The 23,811-nt window shown below is 35.2% G+C and overlaps 1 protein-coding gene across 1 annotated transcript in view; it reads right to left on the bottom strand.

The window, feature by feature from the left end:
- The window catches only part of LOC129945544 (uncharacterized), a 492,154-nt gene that overhangs the window by 17,219 nt on the left and 451,124 nt on the right, over positions 1-23,811 (bottom strand). Inside the window, exons 8-9 of the mRNA XM_056055356.1 lie at positions 20,027-20,298; positions 1,004-1,349 (exon numbers count right to left, since the gene is read on the bottom strand). Coding sequence (XP_055911331.1) covers positions 1,004-1,349; positions 20,027-20,298 — 618 coding nt within the window. The remainder of the gene's footprint in view (positions 1-1,003; positions 1,350-20,026; positions 20,299-23,811) is intronic.

A 23,811-nucleotide genomic window follows, 5' to 3' on the forward strand; every position in this document is an offset into this window, starting at 1 on the left:
GTATCTGGATAGTATGTTAATGACTGAGCTATTTTTAGAAATTGGGCCCTCAGATTCCAGATATAGAAATTAAATCAAAAATGAGTTATATTAGTAGGTATAATGCTCATTAGATTAACGGCCATGTTATTCAGTTTCTTTCAATCTTGTTAGAAGAAAAGGCTTAAATTTAAGGGGATTCCATTTCAAAGTTTTTACATTTTTAATAATAATTGTATTGATATTTAAATTTCCGAAAAACCTAAAGCTCGAAACCTTTTTAAACTAGGTTGACTATAAAATAATTTTTGAAGAAGAAATTGAATAAAATGAATGCAAGACTACATCAGATTAGAATTACCCTAGGAATATGAGTGATTAAATAATATAAATGGCAACCATAAAATCCACAAAGCAGAGTAACTATATGAAACTTTTGCAAACAAGTTAAGAGAAAGAATATCAGAAAATCTACAGGGAATTCCTCTCACGTTTGAAGGATTCATCAAACTTTCAAAAATCAAACAGTAAGCTTGGTTGTATATGTATATAGGAACCTACGGACCTATGTTATAAGCCATGATGAAATACTCTATATAATGGAATGAGCTTGTCGAAAGAGCTCCAATCCTATCTACCGACACCCCCATTCCGAATTCTCATTTAACTTCTTTGTATGCATCCATGTATGTGTATATACATACAAATACGTATAGGATAGGTACGGGTGTATTTTTTTTTTGTGTAATTCCTGTTTGCTTGGTACTATCCGGTTCCGATACCTTTCCTTTCTTTAGTTAACAAGATAAGGGCGTTCAGAAGAAAACCCATGCATTTGTCTATAAAGAATATGGACATAGACTTTTGGGTTGTAATCCTCGTCTACCAGTTCCACTAGTCGCCAGCAGAGCGCCAGCGGCAAATAGCAGTCATGTTAAGATGGTATACTACGAGTATTCCTTAACGATATTACACAATATTGTAAACGTAAAAAAGTACCTATTGCTGTTGCTGTCATTCTTACCTATTGCACTACTACTGACGTTTGATGTTTGCTGTCCAGGCCCGACTATGTTACCTGCCACAGCTGTTCCTGATGTAGACGTTGGTGGATGGATTGGGGGCGACCCAATAGTGTTTGCTGTCGTCGTTGTTGAAGTTGCTGCCGCCATGTAAGCATTCGATATTCCGATAATATCTGGTGATTGTCTGGGACCAGTGCCAACGCCGCCAACGCCACCGCCACCACTACCACAAATCAGGGGGTTAGCCATTGTCGGTGGTAGAAGCATTGTGGATGAGGTATGTGATATATTTGATGGACCCAGGCTACCGTATAAACTAGATGTTGCTCCATAAGTTATGTAGTTCTATAAAAGAAGACAAAAGAGAAATGTGGAAGTTAAACAAAGGACAAAATTTATTGAAGATGCAGTTTTTATTTATTTTATTAAAACACACAAAATTAAAAAAAATATATATTTTTGATCAAAATGAAATCATTTGAAAAGAATGTTTATGTTTTATTTACATAGAGATTTATTTATTTCTCTTGGAGGAAACACAATATTTGCGTAGGTAAAATAAAAAAGGATTTATTTGTATCCTTTTTAGAATATTTATAAACATATTCAGGATTTTACAATAGAAACAAAATGTTTACATGGGAGTATTTTATTACTACATTAAATATTTATAAAAAAAACTAAGTATGTGTAAGCTTTTTCATATATCATACAGTTTTGAAAAATGATGGCATTTCCTTCAACTTTGGTGATTAAGATGGCTCACTATTTGCTGTTTGAAAAGTTTCTTTAGAGTTTTGTTTTAAACTGAGCTATGTAACACACACATATGTATTTAAATACAAACTAAGGTGCTAAAGGACTTTGATAAAAGGGAAACAAGAAATGTTCAAAGAAATTAATCAAAATCAAACAAACATTTTTCGTTGGTAGTTTGCCAACAAAAATTTTCAAGATTGCTAGACAACATATATGGAAGGTACCTTAATAAGAGTTTATGCTGCAAAGAATTTAAGCTTGATATCTAATGGCATATTTCCTTTTTTAACTCTGAGAGACTTTCAACAAATATAATATATACATATAAGAGCATTACAATTTGTACATCTGATCAAGCTTGTTCAATTTGCTCAGGATAAAATGGCCGAACAAACTGCTGAGTCTAGCCAAGTGTAATTCTTTTTTTGTGATTTGTTTTATATCCAGAAAGCTTTGAATAAAATCGGATCATAGTTTTACCAAAAACCCAAGAGTAATGAAGAAAGTTATACACACCTGTGCTTTAATTTTATGTACTGGATAACTTATCTATGCCATCTTGTCTTGAAAAATCTTTGCCTTGAAAATTACAATTAATAGAAATTACTTGTACTAGGGACCTTAAATCACAATGATCGCTGTAATGTTCTTGTCGATTACAGAAATCTAAGAATTGTACTCCCCGTGAGAAACACGATTCACTGACATTTCACGTTCGTTGTAGAGGCCTATTCACATGAGCGCGACCAACGACCGACGAATGAATGCATAAATGTGGTTTTAAACAATTTATCAACCAACATTATGTGCTAAAGGTAAACAAAAAGGCTTTAAATACAGCTTAAGATTATATTGTAGTAAAATTGGATTTTTTACTTCCAAAACAAAATAAATTTTAAAGTAAAAGAAACAAATCTGATTATAACGAATTGTCAAATTCAATTTGCGTTCCACATACGATCCACACTTCAAATATAAAAATGTTAGCGGGCGTCTTAACCTAAACATTTTATGAGCTTTTACTTAGGATTCGTCTTGAAATTCAAGCGTACGAACGATTCAAGAAATTGCATGGAGTGCAAAAGGGTTGGGATTCTAGACAAGTTGAGTGCAATGTCGACGGTGCAGGTGCAGGATGACATTCGTTCATCTTTCTTGCGTCGGATTTGGTAATAGCAAAAGTTTGGAAAATAATTCAACATTCTTATTTCAAATTGTAAAAAATGAAGGCAATAAAATAAAGAGTAATATTAACTATAGCACCTAAAAGATATAGAAAAGTTTGTATTTGTAACGACCGACATTCGAATATGCAGAGCTCTTTTGATTTGCTATAGTAACTAAGTGAAAAGGGTACAAAATAAGGAAGTCCAAAGAAAAGAATTCGTTTAAATCTCTGACAAAATTTTGTTTTTCTTAGGTGAATTCTTTTTTTATCGAATATTGCAGGCCTCATGTTTTTTGAACACTTAGTTTTCAAAAGACCGAAATGTAATGGAATGGTCATTATTTCTACCAAGATACTCCATAGCAAAAATAGAAGACCAATGGAAGGTTGCTCTAGGAGAAAGTTTTGGAAGATATTCAACTATAGCATTAAGGACATTGCTCATCAATTTCTGATCGGATATAGTATTGAAATGCCGATAGCATGCACAAAGTATGTTCGAAACATAAAAGGTTAACCTAAGCGATTGCGTCTGAAGGACTGCAACCAAAGACACTCCAAGGGAAGACCGGAAATCTAGCTGTCATTCTGTTTGCTAAAGCGTCAATTAACAGGCACACATCTAACGTTAAAATCAATCTACCGCAAAATTAAGATCAGAAGATATAAAAATGGGAACAACGAATTTTCGAGTGGTTACCTGGCCTTAAATAGAAAAGTTTTGTTTGCAAAATTGGTTATAAGGGAACATTTATTAAATCTAATTCAGACCGTGGGGATTATAAGCTTAATCAGTAGCGCTGACATGTTTGTTTCATTCTGTGTGATCTTTACTACATTTCGTTTACTTTAGGTTTTTTTTTCAATTTTTCTATATAGAAACGCATAAAAATGGTTGGTAACAATCTCATGGAACTGACATAGTGGACTCAAGCCTTTTATACATCCATTTATATATTTGTCTTACTAATTTAATATGTATAAGATGATAGTTAGAAGTGATAGCTGTTGTAACAAAAATTTTAATGTCATTTTCCAAGGAATATGACGTTTGATTCTTTTGATTCTTTCGTACTGTATTGAAGAATCAGTACCGTTCTCTCGTAGAAAAGATTTCACCTCTGCTCCCCCTTGGTACAACAGAGAGCTCCGTAGCCTAAGAAATACCCGTAACAAGCTTTGGAAGATATTTTTACAGTCCAAATCTGATACTGATCACAACAACTATCTTTTCGCCTATAATTCTTTCTCTGAATTAAGGGAATCCCTTTATAACCAATACCTTAATCAAATGGAAAATAACCTTCTTTCTGATGCAAGGAAATTTTTCAAGTTTATAAATGTCAAACGAAAATCTGATGGGTTTCCACCTTCAATGAGTTTCTCCAACATAATCTCCTCTGATCCAACAACCATATCAAATCTATTTGCTAATTACTTTAGCAAATCGTATACTGAACATCTGCATGATCCTGATCCACACTACTTTAGTTATTTAGATGGTTGCACTCAAACCTCCCTTTCATCGTTTACAATAACTGAAGAAATGGTACTTGCCAAAATCGTAAGCCTCAAAGAAAACTTTAGCCCTGGTCCTGATGGCGTCCCATCAGTTGTTCTAAAAAAATGTATGCATTCTCTGTCAAAGCCTCTAACTGCACTCTTTGAACTCTCTCTTTCCCAAGGTGTGTTTCCTCATATATGGAAAAATTCATTTATATTTCCCATTCATAAACAAGGCAATAAAACTGAAATTAACAATTATAGAGCTATTGCTAAACTTTCATGCATTCCAAAACTTTTGAAAGCTTAGTTTATGATTCCGTTTATTTCCATTGCAAGCCCTTATTCTCCCCTGCTCAACATGGTTTTCTTAAAGGTAGATCCACTACGACTAACTTAATTGAATTTATATCCAAAGTTTTGTCAGCCCTTGAGAATGGCAAAGAAGTTGATGTCGTATACACTGATTACAGCAAAGCCTTTGATAAAATATCCCATAACATAATTTATCTCAAACTAAGAGCTCTAGGCTTTCCATCTATATTTATAAACTGGATAAGCTCCTATCTTGCGAATAGAACTTATAGAGTCCTTTTCCGTAACTCAGTCTCCAGTCTTATACATGCAACTTCTGGAGTCCCACAAGGTAGTCACCTTGGCCCCCTTCTCTTCGTCTTATCTGTTAACGATGTCTGTCTTAAATTAAAAAACTCAGATATCCTAATGTTTGCGGATGATAGGAAAATTTTTAAGGTTATCTCTACTCCATCTGATTCCTTACTTTTACAAAATGATCTTAATATTTTTTTTGTTTGGTGCATGCATAATTTCCTAGAGTTAAATGTAGGTAAATGTAAACAAATGACCTTTTCGCGCAAACAAATCCCATCTCATAGAGTATGCTACTTCCTTAATGACGCCGTCAACGTAGTCGATTCTATTAGAGATCTTGGTATTATGTGTGACAAACACCTGAATTTCCATTCCCATTTTGACCAAATTATTAATAAAGCTAATAGATCTCTCGGTTTTATTAAGAGATGGTCAAAAGAATTTTCCAACCCCTATGTAACTAAAGCGCTTTACATTTCCCTAGTCCGTCCTCATCTTGAATATGCATGCCAAGTATCGTCTCCCTTTTATGAAAACCATTCACTCAGAATTGAAAATGTTCAAAGACGTTTCGTTCGATTTGCCTTACGTGGCCTCCCCTGGGATGATACATCCAACTTGCCTCCTTATGCCGATCGACTAAAACTGATAGGTTTGCAGCCCTTATATATTAGACGCAAAAACGCTGATATATTATTTGCTCAATAATTGTTAATGGGCAATATAGATTCCCCGGCACTCCTGAGTGATATTCATCTTAACACTAACCCTCGAAATCTGCGATCTGTTTCCCTTTTCTATATCCCTCATCACCGCACTAATTACGGACACTTTGAACCAATGTCCAGAATTCTTCGCCACTGCAACGCTGCTATGGTAGTTTTCGATTTCAACATTTCCAAATCCCATCTGAAAGATACCCTTTACTTTTTCCCTTTTTGAGTCCGAATTTCCCCGTCCCTTGTAATTTTAAGTTAAATAAAATCAAAATTGTTAGTTCTTGTACATTAAAGAGCTTTTATGTGGGCCTTAGGGCCCACATGAATTAATGTTGAAAACTGATAACAAGAACTGCAAAAAAAAAAAAAAAAAATGTTAAGCTAGTGTTAAGTTAAGTTATGATAGCTTGTATTAAGCTAAATAAATAAATAAATAAATAAGTTTCTGTCGGAACAAGAATAGAGCTACCAGACGTTTCTCTGGGTTATCTTTGTCTTAAAAAAAACTCATGATTTTAGAAAAGAATAAGAAAAGCAAGAACATCTTCACATGACGTTCAAACTGTTACTTTTATATCGATTTATCGAACTGAATCAGCACACTTGGTGGAAGTCACATTTAACTATTAAAAATGTGGATGTCACAACTGTGATGACAGTTATCGATTTAGCTGATCTCATCTCTATAATTCAACTAAATTTACAACTAGATTTAAAATTTAACTACGAGTACAAGCTTAAATTATTGTGGTAAAATAGGAGCTAATAGTGTTTTTTAAGTTTTAATCAAATTATAACGAAAATAAAATTCAACTTCATTTATAAAGTGTGTCTTCACCATGACAAGCAAACATTTTAGAACACATCCCTCATTCCTTTTTTTTTAATGTCAATGCTCAAAATTTAAGAAATTGATTTCGATTTTTATTTACTAATGAATTTTCATAGTAAAAATGAACTGTATAGAATAAGTAACAAACTTAAATTTTAAATTTTAAGAATAAAGCGAAAATTCTCTGTTAAAAAATCTGAAATCATTTAAAAACGATGATTGAAAAAATTCACTTGTCGAAACAAAACCTTTTCACCCGTTATATTGTTGTTGCTTTGGAAAAGAACGATGACAGAAGGTCCAGTTTTGTATGACTTTGGCACATAAATCAAGATGAATTTGACCAATGACATCGATTGCGTTGTATTTAAGGGCCGCCGCCGCCGTTGTTTGCGGTTTAATCACATGGATCTGCGTCTTAAGAATGCCTCATAAGAAAAGTTCTAAAAGGGTCAAATTACAGTGGCGTTAGTTATAACTATGCCATAAAAGCGCCAGTACATAATATCAATATTGTGTCTTGAGCTGTATGGAAGTTACGCCATCCTGTTGAAACCATGTGTCTTCGGTGTCTATATGATCCAACTCAGACCACAAAAAGTTGGTTGTCGTTGACCTTAAGATCTACGACCTATAAGTCTATCATCATTTCTTCTTAAGACCTTGGAAAGATTGATTGATATTCATTTAAGGCAAGTAAGACTTTTGTCTTCGTCACAACATGTCTTCTGTAAAAATAAATTGGAGAACATCATAACATCCACAGCCGTTATACACAAGCTAATCCAGTTCCCTGCAAAGCTAAATCACCGTGGTATGATAACGACTGTGAGTCTGCGAGGAAAAAATATTTTGCGTTTTTAAACTTGTACCAAAACTTCAATGCCATTTCTTTATAATCCGACTACATTACTGCTAATTGAGCCTTCAAAGCTATTTGCAATGCCAAAAAAGTAAACTATTTGAAGAAACAAGCAGAAAGTAAAGCTTCCGGAGTTGATCGGATCCCAAACGAATTCTTTAAATATGCAACAAAAGATTTTCTTATGCATCTTACAAAAGTATATAATGATATCTTCACCAGTATGCACCGGATGCTTTTAGAAAAACTATTATTTTTCCCCTACACAAAAAAGGAGATAAGATGGACCCAGCAAACTGTAGTGGTATATCTTTTCTTAACTCTTCTTAAGATGCCGCCTCAGAAAATGGGTCGAAATTAAGCACCTTCTCAGTGAAGTACAAATTGGGTTCAGGAAAGGATATTCTACAGTGGACCACATCTTTAGATTGACAAACATTGCTGAATCATATCTTCGTAGGCGCAAAAAATTATACACCTTTTTCGTCGATTTCCGAGCAGCTTTCGATTCTATCAACTGAAAAGCCCTAAAGCTGTTTAGAGACGGGATATCTCTTAAATTTGGGAGGTTGATTAAAAACATCTACAAAGAAACAAGCTATACAGTATGGGATGGGCAAAATTTGTCAGAGTGGTTTCTTGCGTTCGCTGCATTGAAACAAGGTTGTAATCTCAGCCCCTCACTATTTTGCCTTTACATTCAAGATTTGAATAATGAATTGCCATGTGGCATAACAATCGATGGGTTCCCTATTAAAATACTTATGTATGCAGACGACCTAGTTCTGCAATCGGAATCACAGCAGTCCCTGCAGCTAATGATCAAAAAATTAAGGGATTACTGCTTTAAGTGAAACCTTACTGTAAATCTCAACAAATTAAAAACGATGGTCTTTCGGAGAGGAACTGGACCCTTGGCTGCAAATGAAAAATGCTACTATGGTGAAGATTTAATCGAAAATATCAAAGAATAAAAATACTTTGGTTTTACTATAACGAGTGAATTCCGAAAAGCACCTTGAGAAAAAGCTATCGTCTTCCAAAAACGCTGTTGGTACAATATGGCAAAATATTTACGGAAATTCGGATCTCTCATTCAGCACTAAATATCGAGTTTTCACCGCAAGGTCTCAGTCCATCATGTTGTATGCTGTAGAATCATGGGGCTGGCGCCCTTCGGAGACCACTGAAAAACTCCTTTCATTCTTTTTAAAACGACAGTTTCGTCTACCGGACACAACACCAAACTATATGCTTCTAATCGAAACTGGAATATCACCACAGTACCTAAAATCACTTAGATTATATTTCAATTACATTATTAAACTGATGAACAGCCACATCGATAAAATTGTTAGGAAGATTGCATTATCAGTCATAAGGTTTGAAGAATGGACAAATTTAGTACACTCGTGCGAAATACCTTTCAACTTAACTTTGGAAAATGTTACAGAGTGGAAACCTTTTTTCTGTAATTTCCTGGAAAACCTCCATTACAAAGCAAGGAAAGAGAAAAAAGAGAAGGCGAGAAGCTCACTTCACAGAGAAATATATTCAAAACTCCAATATGATTTAGGACAAGGCAACTATATCAATGACAATTTTAGCTGTGAACAAATATGTTTCCTGTTCCGAGCAAGGGGAGAGTTTTTATCTTTAAACTTTATACCGCACCGCAATGACTTAGCTCTGATTTGCTCCATGTGCAATACCAACGAAAGGGAAAATATAGTTCATTTCATCGCAAAATGTCCAATTCTGCAGAAATCCGACGACAAATATGGCAACAAAATATTTTAGCAGAAGTTGATATTCTAGCGATTTTAAATGGGAAAAACTGGCAACAACTAGAACAATTTATTAAAATAGCAGTAAACTCTAGAAGAAAAATAATAAGTGAAAGATTTTAAATTTAAAATAAAAAATCAATTAATTTAAAAAAAATCAAATAAAAACAGTAAGCAAGGCCCCTCTGGCCATGCCTTATAACATTTAAGTCAATTAATATTAAGTCAAGGTAAATCGTTGAAAACAACGTTACACATATTTGTACGAACCATCGAATATTCCCTCCATCATAGAGAATTCACTATGGTTTTTTTTTGGCATCGAAGGTGCTTTCAACATCATGGACACATCTCCACTAACATCTTCTAACATAGAGAGTTCATTTGTGGAGTTAATTCATTTAATGCTGGCTAGCAGAATAATTAACTCAAAACTGGGCATCACTTCTGCCAGAAGATTCGTGAGTAGAAGGACACCGCAAGGTGGTGTTCTATCCGCTCTTTTCTGGAATCTATTGGTGAATGAAATCCTTACTAGTCTGGATGCGGATTGCCTATGCTTATGACGTTGCTATAGCAGTTTCAGGAAAGCATCTTAACACCTTTAAAGAACTCTTACAAAATGCCTTAGACAGACTAATACTTTGGGCTGATCTCTGTGGACTGGGTGTTAACCCACACAAAACCGATTTAGTCTTATTTTTGAGGTGATACAAAATTCTATTTGTCAACCCTCCCTATACTAAAGGACTCCAAATAAAATTCTCAGACGAGGCTAAATACCTGGGCTTGTCTTAGATAAAAACTAAATTGCAAACGCAACGTACATGAAATAGTCAAAAAAGCTACTGTTTTTCTTGCAAAAAAGCTATTGGTAATAAATGGGGCTTACAACCCAGAATCGCACGTATTGGCTATACACATCGGTAATTAGACCGATTTTAATGTATTTAATGCAGTATGGTGGACTGCTCTAGAGAAAGCTATAAACCGTGATAAAATAAATAAAGTCCAACGTTCAGCTTGCCTACGTATAAGCGGATCGCTTCGCAGGACCCCATCTGCGGCACTGGACACCATACTCTACCTAACACCTCTTGATATATTTAGCAAACAAATAGCTGCAAGCTTTGTTATTTACCTGAAAGATTCGTCGCAGTGGATTAACAACGACATTGGCCACTCCGTAATTCTTAGGTATTTAGAATCAATTCCAAAGCACACAGACTACACCATCCCCCAACTGCAATTCTACAGAAACGTCCAGATTTCTATACCTTCCAGATATTTCTGGGAGAATAAGGCATTCCTAGAAGACATCAGAACATTTTCATACAGATGGTTTAGAAACAAAAGAAGGGGTTAGTGGAGGTGTGTACTCTGAATGACTGAAATTAAGTCTCTCATTCCGCCTTCCCAATCATTTGTAAAAAACATGAGGAATTCTTCCTCTTCCTCGGTTCCTACGCTTGTTGTCAATGACACTCCTTTAGTTGACTCTATTGATAAAGCCAACTTATTTGCAAGGCAGCTCGCCGAAAATTCCACCTTACCAGATATTGTCATGACTTCCCCAGTTCTTGAACGCGTAAATGATTCTATGGGATCAATCTTTTTTCGTACTCGAACTGTGGCGAGAGTTCTTAAAGATCTCAACATTCATAAATCCGCTGGCCTAGATGGTATCCCCGCTATTATTCTGAAGAGGTGTTCTTCCACGCTACCAAAACCATTGCGTAAGCTTTTCCATCTATCCTATTCTTCTGAGCTCGTTCCGAGTAGTTGAAAAACTGCATTTGTTCAGCCAATTCCAAAAAAAGTAGAATCTTCTTCTCCCATAAATTACCGACCGATAGCAGTAAAGTCCCTTCTTTCTAAGGTCATGGAAACGCTGATTAATTATCAGCTCAAGAAATATCTAGAAGATCGGAAGCTTCTTAATGACTGTCAATAAGGCTTTCGTAGCAATAGGTCCACTGGTGATCTCATGGTTCATCACACCGAACAGTGGAACAGATCTTTACATCGTTTTGGAGAAAGTAAAATTACTGCATAAAGTCTGGCATCTTGCTCTCTTATCGAAAATGCGTGCTTTCGGTATCGACGAATCTCTTCTTCGTTGGATAAGAAATTTTCTTTCGAACCGTTCAATACAAGTTGTTTTGGACGGATTCTAGTCTGAAACTCATAAAATAAACGCTAGTGTGCCCCAGGGCTCCGTTTTGTCTCCGACCCTCTTCCTCATTTTTATAAATGATCTCCTGTCTGCTACTTCTAATCCAATAGGTGCATTGTTTCGCTGACGATAGCACTCTTAGCTTTTCATATTCGTTTCCAGACTCACAACCCTCCTCTTCGGATGTGGAACTGCAACGGCAAAATATGATTAGCTCATTAAATTCCGACCTACACAGCGTTGAACAATGGGGAATAAAAAATGGTGTGGAATTTAATGCTTCGAAAACGCAATGCTGTCTTGCATTGTTAAAGCGAGATAAAACGTCTTTGCCACTATCTATGAGTGGCACTTGCATCAACGAGACGGAAAATCTTGACATCCTCGGAATGTGCATCAGCAACCACCTTTTGTGGAGCGATCACATACGCGATGTTGCCAAAAATGCCGCAAGATGTCTAGGTTTTTTGAGACGTTGCAAGAAATTTTTCTCTCCGTCTGATCTGGCTACAATCTTCAAAACCTATATACGTCCGAAACTTGAATATAACTCTCATCTCTGGGCGGGTGCTCCAGTAACTTATTTAAGCCTCTTGGACAGTATTCAAAAAAGAGCTTTTAAAATGATTGGTGATATTAACATCATCAACTCGTTTACATCACTCGAACATCGACGCAAGGTTTCTTGGCTCACCCTTTTTTACCGTTATTTTAACGGACTATGCTCTAGTGAAATAGCCAGTTGCATTCCTCCCCTTAAACAATTTAACCGTAGTACCCGCGCTTCTAGGAATGCCCATTAGTTTACCCTTGAGCCCAACTTCGGCCGTACTATGAAGTACAGAGATTCTTCTTTTAGCCGTACTACCCAATTGTGGAACGCCTTGCCACGCTCTATCTTTCCCTGTCATTGCAATGTTCAGAAATTTGAAACCATTGTACACCGACACCTCCTATCCAACCCTTGCTTCTTTTCCTAATGCTCACACTGTGTCTTTGGCATATTAAAGGTATAAAAAACCCTTTTAGTGTTTGCTAATTATAAAAAAAAAACTGTAGTGTGTTTCAGGATGAACTTTTGGCGATAATCTTGTCGTGGATTAAAAAAAACGTGATATCATTAAATCTCTGGACTCTGCCTCTACAAATACTATAACAGACTATAACTGTCGACCATCTCTAATGGACAACAACAGTTTAATATTCACCTTTGCTGGGTTCAAGGCCATATAGACATTCCAGGTAAATGCAAGGCAGATGAATTAGCTTGGAATGGTACAGTGCAACCCATACTACCACGTTTGGCACATACTGGCATATCAATCGATACTTGTAAACTATTGCTAATGCAAGACGCTGTGAGGAGAGCGGGCCCCAGGTGGAACAACGTCACCACATGTCACGTCACCACAAACAACTGGTTAACAGTTTAAGTGATTTAAAGCGATCAACGTGCTTGCTATTTCTAAGCAGATAGCATATAAGCTCGATAATAGGTTTAAAAACCGGACACTGTCTAATAGGAAGGCACGCCGCGCTTCTAGGCGTAATCTCAAATGCCTTTTGCAGAAGCTGTATGGACGAGCAACAGCACGAAACAGTTCTTCACCTTCTCTGTACATTCCTTGTTCTAGCTCAAAAACGCAAGAATTACCTAGGAGAATTCTTTTAAAACGATCTTTATCATATTTGCTTAGTCTCTCACGTTTCGTAAAGGACTCAAACTGAATTTATTGAGTTTAGGAAGAAGTATCAAGATTCATGTCTTATCATAATGGGCCATTAAATTGGCCTAAGTGTGTCCTTTAACTTTAACGTAACCTTACCTAACCCATATCGATCACCGTTGACGGTGATAGCCTGGACAGCATCATTTTCCAAGAATTACGGTTCGATAAAGTTTCCACCCCGAAATCCACGGCAAAAAGTAACTTTATTTAGATTCAGTGGTACCTAAATGGGCTGCATTCCTAAAGATAATTATTCCACCAAAATTGGGATCAATTTAAAATTTTGTCATTTGTACGTTTTGATTGACGCCATAACTTGCATGATGATTTGCCTTTAGTAACTAATTGAAAGAAGATATTTTGATAGAAAGTAAAAGAAACAACATGGCCCCCACGATCTGGGACCTATCCCTATTGGAAAGCAATGTTTTATAACGAATAATTACTTTTTCCCCAACAGTTATGCGTAGAAACCTTCCTCTTTAATTTATTTGTATTATTTAACCAGTAGATTGGCTATATCAACTTATATATCAATTTTCCAAAGAAATATATATTTGAAATGAACTTACTTATATTTAAATAAATTGCAACATCTAGTGAAAATTGACATTTCAACATATGTAAATTAAATAAGAGAAGAACGTGACTTTGATGGAACTTTTCAAAGAGGTATTTCTGCATTCTTGTCGTGAAGCTATAGGTCCCTTGTTTGGGATGTCAAATACATATTCACTTGTTTTAAGAGCCCGTTGGTGCATACATATACATAACACGTAAACTAACTTTTAACTTTCATTCACCCATTTATCGAATCAAAGTCATTTTCAAGTCACCACAGTTCTGTTTTGCGTAAATGTATAACAATAGCGATTGTATACGTATGTATAGGCATGAGTTGCAGAGAAAAAGTCTTTAGGATATAATCAAAACTTATATGTGAAATCAACGATATACGAATTTGACATTTTGAAAATTTACTACCTTAGAGTATATTCCTTTCAACTATCCACAATATTACAGCCTTAAGGTACGTTTTGGGTTGGCTCCGAATGTGCATCATAAAGACTTTTACTACAAAACATTAAACGTTAAATTTCTTCCGTTTTTTTTATATCCCTATCCACCTTTAGAGGGATTTAAGTTTGAGGACCAGCAAAAAGAAAATTTTATAAGAAATAGAAAATTTTGTTGGAATTTTAACTACAAATATAAACCAACATACATGTATACTAACACATACGAAGGGCAAATAAATCTTACATCATTTTATTTTTGATGTAACGATTTTACGTGACATTTATAACTGTTTCCGTGGAATCATAAAATGTTCAAAACGTTTCTATACTTCTCCCGCCCGCCCGCTGGGGTGAATTGTATAAATGAGAACATGTTTTGTATTCAAAATTATTTCAAAAGAATGAATATACGAAAGATCCAGAGTTGAAAAGTGCATAAGTATAGTAAAAAAAATACATATATTTTTATATTGTATACAAATTGGTATGAATCTACGTAAAAAATAATCCTTGAAACGTATTAGCTGAATTTAGCTAATAGATGGAGATTGAAACTAACTTAAGAACTTTAAAATTTAATGATTTGCTAAATGGTTTTTGATCATTTATACATTTTTTTAAAAAACTTCTACAAAAATAAAATGTGAAGTTTTTTATGAAAATTTTTTAACGTCAAAGATACATCATTTTGTAAATATAGAACATTGAATGTCAGATCAGGAGCATAAAGTGGAAAACACAATTTTATTTTGTGTTAGCCTTAAATGACGTCTTAAGTTGAAATGTAGCTATAACAAACTTGTTTGTGGTTCAACGTTCAATTTGACACGTAATGTGGAAATAGCGGATGTCGAAATATTTTGAACTGTAAATTCTTTGTGTATGTTTATTGAAAGTTGTGTTTGTCAATATGATTTCAGTTGTCAACCAAAAAAGAAATAAAATATTCAAAATAAAATTTGAAGATAAAATGTCATTTGAGAAAGAACTCATATACATTATGTAGTAGTTCAACCTTACTGGAACTGTAGACGCCACCGTTGATTCCATCTCGGGAATTCTTCCGCTGTCGTCTAGATAAGGAGAGGTGCCTTAGTGGAAACACCTCTCCCCCTCTCTCATTTGCTGCCACCAACAACTTTTCATTGGGGTTAGAACCCAATCTCCAGTTTAGGTACTAGGCACCCGATGTTCACCGCGGGGAGGTGAGAGTAGGAGTTGATAGACAGAGCTTGTCCCTCTAAATTGCGCCAACTACAGAGGCATCAGTCATATAAGATCTTCTCTGGGCTCAGACCAGGAAAGTCCACTATCGACCAAATACGGCAGATTTTGGAAAAAAGCCAGGAACTTCAAATCGATACCCAAACATCTCTTTATCGATTTTAAAGCCGCATATGACAGCATCCATAGAAAAGAGCTCTACAGAGCAATGTCTAGTTTTGGCATCCCTGTCCAACTTATCTTTTTGTGCAGAATGACGATGGAGAATGCACGCTGCTCTATCAAGGCCGGAAAAGATTTCACCGATGCGTTTTATGTCAAAAAAGGTTTTAGACAAGGCGATGTCATGCGACTTCTTCTTCCTTCTGAAAAGAATTGTGCAAAACTCAACCGTCGATACTAGAGGCACAATCTTCCAAAGGTCCATTCAATTTTTGTTTTGGATTAGATGTTGATTAATAAAAATGAGAAAAAGTGTTGGAGATAAAACAGAGCCCTAAGGCACACCAACATTTATTTTATGGTTTTCAGACTTGAATCTATTCAATACTACTTGTATTGAACGATCCGAAAGGTAATTACTAAATCAATGAACCAGGGATTCATGAAACCCGAAAGCACGCATTTTCGATAAGAGAGCCTGATGCCAAACCCTATCAAATGCTTTTGAAATAACAAGTGCAATAATCTTACTTTCTCCAAAACGATGTAAAGAATTGCTCCACTGTTCGGTGATATGAACCATGAGATCAGTGGACCTATTGCTACGAAAGCCGTATTGCCGGTCATAAAGAAGCTTTCGATCTTCAATATATTCTTGAGCTGATAATTAATCTGCTTTTCCATGACCTTGGAAAGAAGGGACGTAAGTGCAATTGGACGGTAGTAAGAGGGTGAGGAAGATTCGCCTTTTTTTGGAATAGGCTGGATAATTGCCGTTTTCCATCCGCTCGGAATAGGACAGATGAAAAAGCTTACGAAGTGGTTTTGCCTGCATTGAAAAACATGTTTGTTTAGATCTCTTTGGACTCTTGACACAGTACGAGTGCGAAAAAAGATTGGTCCCATAGAATCACTAACACGCTCAAGTACAGGCGGAGTCATAACACTCACTGGCAGCGTAGAATTGGCGGCGAACTGCCGAGCAAAGAGATTAGCTTTCTCAAAAGAGCTTGCAAAAGTAGTGTCATTGACAACGAGCGTAGGAACCGAAAAGAGGAAGAATTCTTCATGTTTTTTAGAAACAACCAAAAAATTTTACTGCCTTAGGGACATTGCAGTATTTGGTCCGTCGACTATAGGCGTACCAGGCCTTCCTGGCTTGTTTGAACTTTTTCCGGCTTTCCTCAGTATGGTTGGCTTTATAGCAACGGAAACTTACTTCTTTGGCCCTAATAACCTCTTAACAGCTCGCATCGAACTATGCGTTTTAATTGGGTCTGATACTTTTAACCCTGTTCGGTATAAAAGTTCTAACTCCCAGGAGAATTAAACTTGTGATCATATCAGCGCTGGCGTCAACGTCACTATCGAGGGAGCATAGTGACCAGTTAAAGATCCTGAAGTCCCAGTTGGCTTTCTCGTATTGCCAAACGGTTCTCTTAGGAGCTCTTTCTTTAACTGAACAGTTTTGACATGAGAAATTTGCTGATATAACACAATGTTCGAATTTGCCTATAGGAGATAGAATACTAACAGTGTACTTATCAGGGTCAGAGGTAAAAAACAAGTCAAGAGTGTTTTCTGCTGGACCTTCAAAAGTTGATTCAACTCAGCGCAAATTTCTGCACACACTCCATCGGGTGTTGTATGGCCTGAATGTTGAAGCCATGAAGAATTGTGTACATTGAAATCGCCCGTAACAACGATTTCAGTGCGAGGATAGGACGAAACAATTCTTTGGATGGAATCAGACAGCGCATCAAATTCGAGAGAAGTTGATACTCTGTCTAAATTTGGGCTTCGATAAAGGAAGCAGTAGTGAATGATTTTCTTATTTACGGAGAATTTAAACCACATATAATTAAAAAAGGAATTGGTGCAAAGGCCATATTGTGGTAAGAGCTGATAAGCAGCATCATTCCTAATGTATATGTCGAGGCCATGGTGAGAAAAGAATAAAGGCACCAAGCTATACCCATGAATAAAAAATTCAGTAGGATCGGAATCCTCACCTACTTGGGTTTCACTAAGTGCCAAAATAACTGGCCTGTATGAAATAGTATGGCCACGAATATTACAATTATCTACTCTGAATTGTACAATCATTGCAAAACAAAAAAAATGTCTAAAACCAATACAGATAAAGATGATAAAATAAATTCACTGAATTGAAACACAGAAAAATTATCAATACCCTTCACTGCTAGTGTTATGACTTAGCAGTTACGAGAACCGATCCGACCCTGTGATGCAAAACAGTAAATTCAATTCAAATAATCTGCTGAAACACAGATTAGCATATGCACCAATTCCAATTGTAATAGATACATAAACTATTCTGTGCAACTGTAGAAGAAGGGGAAAGTAAAGATGGGATGGTACTTATTGTTAAGTGCTGAGTGGCTTATCATTTTTTGTTATTGGTGTGTTTCTTAGGTCCAAATTGAACCATATGAACTTAGAGAACATGTGGTTCCAGCAGAACGGCGGCGGCGCTACGTGCCACCCAGCAAACACCACGATTTTCATTTTCAATATCTACCTGCCCTTATTGAAAAACCTTATAAGTGAAAATCAACATTTTCTTTATTTACTAATTTATTACAATTTTTTACTTTTTTGCTTCGATGCATTTGAAAAACACTTTCAAGTCGATTGCATGTTTATAGAATTTTAGGAGGCATTTGACAAATTAATCATAAGTTATAAGACTTTTCTTAATAAATTAAGTAAAATTCGGACTTACCAACTGTTTCGTTATTTGGAATTCGTCATAATATGTAAGAATTTATTAGAATGTCATGTTCAGGAGTAATTTTTTATTATAACTTTAAAGCCAATTCTGCTGACTGAACCTCAAGGGAGTCATTAGATCAAGGAATGTAAAGAGCTACAAGACCATCTTAATCGATTTTGTGAATGACGTAATAAAAATAGTTTGATTTTAAATATTGACAAATATAAGACAAGAATTAATTATAACTCAATATGTTGTCCCGTTTTTTGGCTATAAGTGGTTGAAATTTTGTTTAATTAATATAAATAAAGTCTCTCGTCTGACCAAATATGAATACTAAATACAGGAGGGACATATAAACGTCCTGAATAAGAAATTAAACGCACGTTATTAATTATCATCGCCATTAAGCTTTATTATAAAGACAAGGCTTTACCCTTACGTTTTGAAAATATTCGACCAAGTCGCCACCGAAGATGACTCAAAGTAGTTCTAGCCGAGAGCTCCAATTCAACCACTTTTGCAGTATTTGAAAATCTTAAAGGTCATTCCACAGGTCGACTGAATGTTGAACGCAGAGTGAAAGCGTAACCATTGTTTAGGTAATTAATTTGCACACTTTGCAAACGTTGTTCACGCGTTAATCTGTTCATTATGAAATGTCAAACCAAACTGAGCATAAATCAAGTGACAGCTGTCAAAAAGAACCTGTCAATTTTTTCCTTGTTCAGATTTTGTAGCTTTGAGTTCTTGTTGCCAAAATAGTTGTTTAGCAAACCACTTAACATACAAAATGATTTCTTCGAACTTTAATAGGATCTTACATTATCGACTTAATTTTTTGTATCAAAATTATTGATAAACTTTAGATAATCTTCGATTTAAGTTAGCCGCTTCTTTTTATAGGTTGTTAACTTTCCTTGTATAACATCTTCTGATAATGCCCGTTTAACTGTTACTTAAAGTAAGCCATATAAGAACTTACAGGACACGAACAAAGTCCTATGTATAAACATATATACGTACAATAAAAATCTACTCCTTAGCTTCGAATCCACTCGTACCTACGAGTATGCATGTAAAAAATGTATGTACGAGTATATGTGTTATTTTATGTTCCTAAGCTTTTTTTTCATGTGCTATACCTACCTACCTTTGGAGCTTTGTTCATTTTCAAATTTCATGTCTTCTTATTCCAATTCAATACCGATTTAAAAAAAAATAACCTACAGCCTTTAATAACGATGCTTGCACTTGCACATAAAACACGAACACAGAACAAACTTACGAAGACTTTCTTAACTAAAGAGAAAAGAAATTCCTTGACAGAGTCTATCCTAGTGCAAGAATTTTGCTTGAATTTAAACTGACTTAAGTAAGGTAGGTGAGGTATATCCTATATGAGCGTCAACGATAGAATCCCTTTTCTATGGAACGAACGCCGACGAATACCGTATTAATGCGATTTGTAATATCACATCACCAAGATTATTCCACACCAGGGAACGGGATGTCTTGTTCTCAGCCACAGGACGTGAATGTATTTCCATGTATGTCCTATGCAACAGGAAAAGGAACCATACGAGGATAGTAGAATAAGGAAGTTCTTCTCCATTTTAGTTTTATTTCCAAAAAAAAATCTGACAAAAAATCAAGTTGAAGTGAAGGAAGATGAAAAAAAAGTTCGTATATAAGGGTTGGTTGGATATATGGAGGTATAAGAAAAACTCACCTCATTTTTCGAAACGCTCGGCACTGGCACTGGAATGGTTAAGTCTATGTCTGCATCAATTTCCGATATCGTATCGTTAAATCCATTTGGAATGGTTGTCTCTCCACCAGCACCACCGCCACCGCCTCCCTTGCCGGATGACTGCGAATGACTGTCTGCATTGTGATCATGACGCTTCAGCATTATAACACGTACAGCAACAATTACGATGCACACGATGACTCCACCTGAGCCCGCAATTAGTAGATACAGGAAGAGACGTTCCTGGTCATCTGGAATGCAATCGAAAAGGGATCGTTTTTATACACACACATATATTTATATATATCACATGCCATTCCACATACTTTTACTAAAATACAAACAGAACAAAAACAAAACATCAACCCTCTTTCCAGGGGATATCACGTTTTCAGTGTCATTTCATGAAACGGAAATGGAGGCAAAAATTATGCAGGAATTCTGAGCCTCAATGGATAAGCAGAAGCTTTACCTATGTATTTTTGTACACTTTGCGATCCCCTTTCATTCGACAACAACAAAAGCCATCGTCGTCGTCGTCGACGTCGACGTCGTTGTCGATATCGTTGTAGATGGCGTTGGCGTTGTCGATTGATGGACTGGATGAAAAAGAGATATCGTATTCGAGATTAAAAATTCCGTTTCCATTGATTTTGGAAAAGCAATAAGGAAATGATGACAGCGAAAATAAGAAGACATTTTACTTTTATAATATATGAAAATGTGAATGTACATTTGTTCGTTAGTTATACATAGGAACATAGATAAAAAATGATATAATGATTGGAGTGATTGCAGAAAATGTGGGGGGGGGGAGATGTAGAGTAATATTTTCTTCTACATCGGACTAATTATTGTCTATCAAGGTAGAGGCAGGTGATTAATTTGGATTTTTAATTACAGTGTTTTAGAACTTTGTCCATTTCGTTACTATTTTCTTTTCTTCTTCTTCAATGAGTAAAGTATTTGAATTTTTTGTTTTGTTTTTGAAATTTTAATTGGAACGCTAGTTTTTTTTTTTGATTTTTATATCCGTCCAAAAATGTTGATTCTAAGATTCGCTAATGCAATGACGTATACAATTTTTTTCATTAACTTTTCATGAAGTCAAAAACTGAATTACTGTTGAAAAGCTTCAATCTTGGCAATCAAAAAAGGAATTGATAACTTTGTATTCTTAAACATCAATCTGGCCTGCAAGATCCTTTCAAACGTGTGATGAATGTCTAAAATTTTATGATGACAATGTTTTGACACTGTATATAATGTTTGTCGATATTCCATACATTTTAAGACCGTAAAAACTGTTCAAAATAACAAAATAAGTTTTTTTTATAATTAAGGCATTATTGAGGTCTAAGCCGAATTATCGAAAATTAGGTACATGGATTTGGCGGATGGTAACGTGCCCGCGGTAGCCGTTGACTGAATTCGAGTTACATTGGTAAATGTTTTGATTGTACTTCAAGACGATAGTAAAGTATTTGAAATAAATGATTTTTCGTTAAAAGCGGGTTGTTTTTAAAACAGAAAAAGAGGCTGGGATGCGACCCACACTGATAACTTCCCATCCCCTCTGTCGATTTTTCTTGTAGGTTTTTGTGTTAGGAAAAAAAAGTTATGAGTTGAATTATTCTTAAAAATTTTAAGACTACAAACAATATTATTCATATAAGGAAATTAAAATTAGTTTGAAAATATAGTTTTGTTAAAAAGATTTTTGGTCGAAAAACAAATTTTTACCAATTTTAGTAGTGTTTCCGAGATTTTTACAAATTGCATGAATAAAATTAATTTGAGAGATATCAAGAACCGAAATCAATTTTTACAAAATTTGCATACTAAGTAAGTAAATAAGTAAGTAAGTAAGTAAGTAAATCATTTATTAACAGTTTTTAAAATAAATACATAAATATTTGTTTTTGAATGTAAAAGCTTTGGCTTTGCCGTCAGCTCGACTAGCAACTTAAATTTTTATAACATTGGTAAACTTTGTTTCAAATTTCAGTTTTAATTATATATTAATTTTTACATACATATATGCATCTACTTGTTTAATCATATTCACTCATAATCAATTTTCTAAATCTGCAAATTTCCTTCAGATAGTTGACAAGATTTTTCCAATCTGATTCATTCAATATTAAAATTGTCTCTTGTAGAGTGAGAGAGAATTTTTGAAAATATGAGAATCTCTTGTATCTGAAAATTGGACATACGCTTATAAAATGGAAGCAGTCTTCTTTGGATTTATGATTGCAGAGTGTACAGAACTGGTTGAAACTTCCATTGTATGGTCTACCGTTGAGACATAAGACTTCGCATCAAGCTTTAAAACTCAAAGAAATATCTTTGTAGCTTAAAGATTCATTGAAATAGTTATTGTTATTTAGATTAAATTGTAACTGGCTATATAATATTCGACTTTCTGATTCAATAGCTGTTTTTATAAATTGATTCCGAACCGAGTCTTCATTAAGCTGGATAATTTTATACATTTTTTCCTTAACATCAAGAATGTTACTTGTATTAATTTGCATATCTTCACCAAATGAAGAGGCAATTCGTTGCCATTTGTCATACCACCAGTCTTTGTTCCTTATTTCGTAAAGCAGCATTATTTTGCTCAGTCGCTCATCTGGGAAACCTAAGACTTTAATAATATAATCCGCTTGTAGTTTCAATGTGCTTGTAAATAATTTTGGTAAGCCAGTTAAGTAGATCGCATAGTTCGGCATGTTGATTGGCAGGTTGAAAATTTTTTTGATGAAACTCCTCTGAAATTTCTCAATTTCCTCATACTCTTCCATTCCCCAAAACTTGAGCTGCGTAACATAAAGTGGACTTCACAACTGAATTAAAAATTTGGTATTTGGTAGACAAATATACAAGGTTGTTTGAGAAGATCTTTCTCCATGTTAAGTTCATTAGACTTTGTGATGTTTTGGCTTTAATGTCAAGGTGCTTACTAAAATTCAGCCGTGGGTTGAGGTTCACTCCAAGATATCTATATTCGTTTGTCACCTCCAAACTTCTTCCTTTGTACTTCCAATTACTTCCAACTTCAGTCCGATTGGATCGCGAAAAGATCATTATTTTTGATTTTCCTGTATTGATTTCTAATCCCCATTTATCACAGTATGCAGACAGTCGGTTTATCATCAATTGAAGATTTTCTTTCGATTCCGATAGTATGACCATGTCGTCAGCATAAAGTAAAGCATTTATCCGGATTCCGGCTATTCTAATTCCTCCAGGTAAGTCGTTAACTATGTCATTAATGAATAGTGAAAATAAAAGTGTACTAAGCGGACATCCTTGTTTGACACCAGAATCAGTACAAAACCATTCAGAAAAATGCGCTCCATCCCAGACGTTAGCTTCTGTGTTTGTATACATATTTTTGATGACATGTACAAATCTGGTTGAAACACCGATCTGCGAAAGTTTGTATATTAAAGCATTGCGATTTACCAAATCAAACGCTGCTTTGAAGTCAACAAACATCGAATAAACCTTTTTATTTCTTGCCTCAAATGCTTTCACTATCGATGACAGAGTAAAGATTTGGTCAACAGTGGAGTAATTTTTCCTAAATCCAGCCTGAAAGTCAGATCTTTTTCTCTTCTACCCACTTTTCCAAACGATCGACAAGAACTCCGCAAAATACCTTAGCTATAATATTCATTAAAGACAAACCTCTGTAGTTTGAGACGTCATTTAAGGAACCTTTTTTATGTATTGGGAAGATAACCGATTTTTTG

Source organism: Eupeodes corollae, chromosome 1 (assembly GCF_945859685.1).
Source record: "Eupeodes corollae chromosome 1, idEupCoro1.1, whole genome shotgun sequence".
NCBI lineage: Eukaryota > Metazoa > Arthropoda > Insecta > Diptera > Syrphidae > Eupeodes > Eupeodes corollae.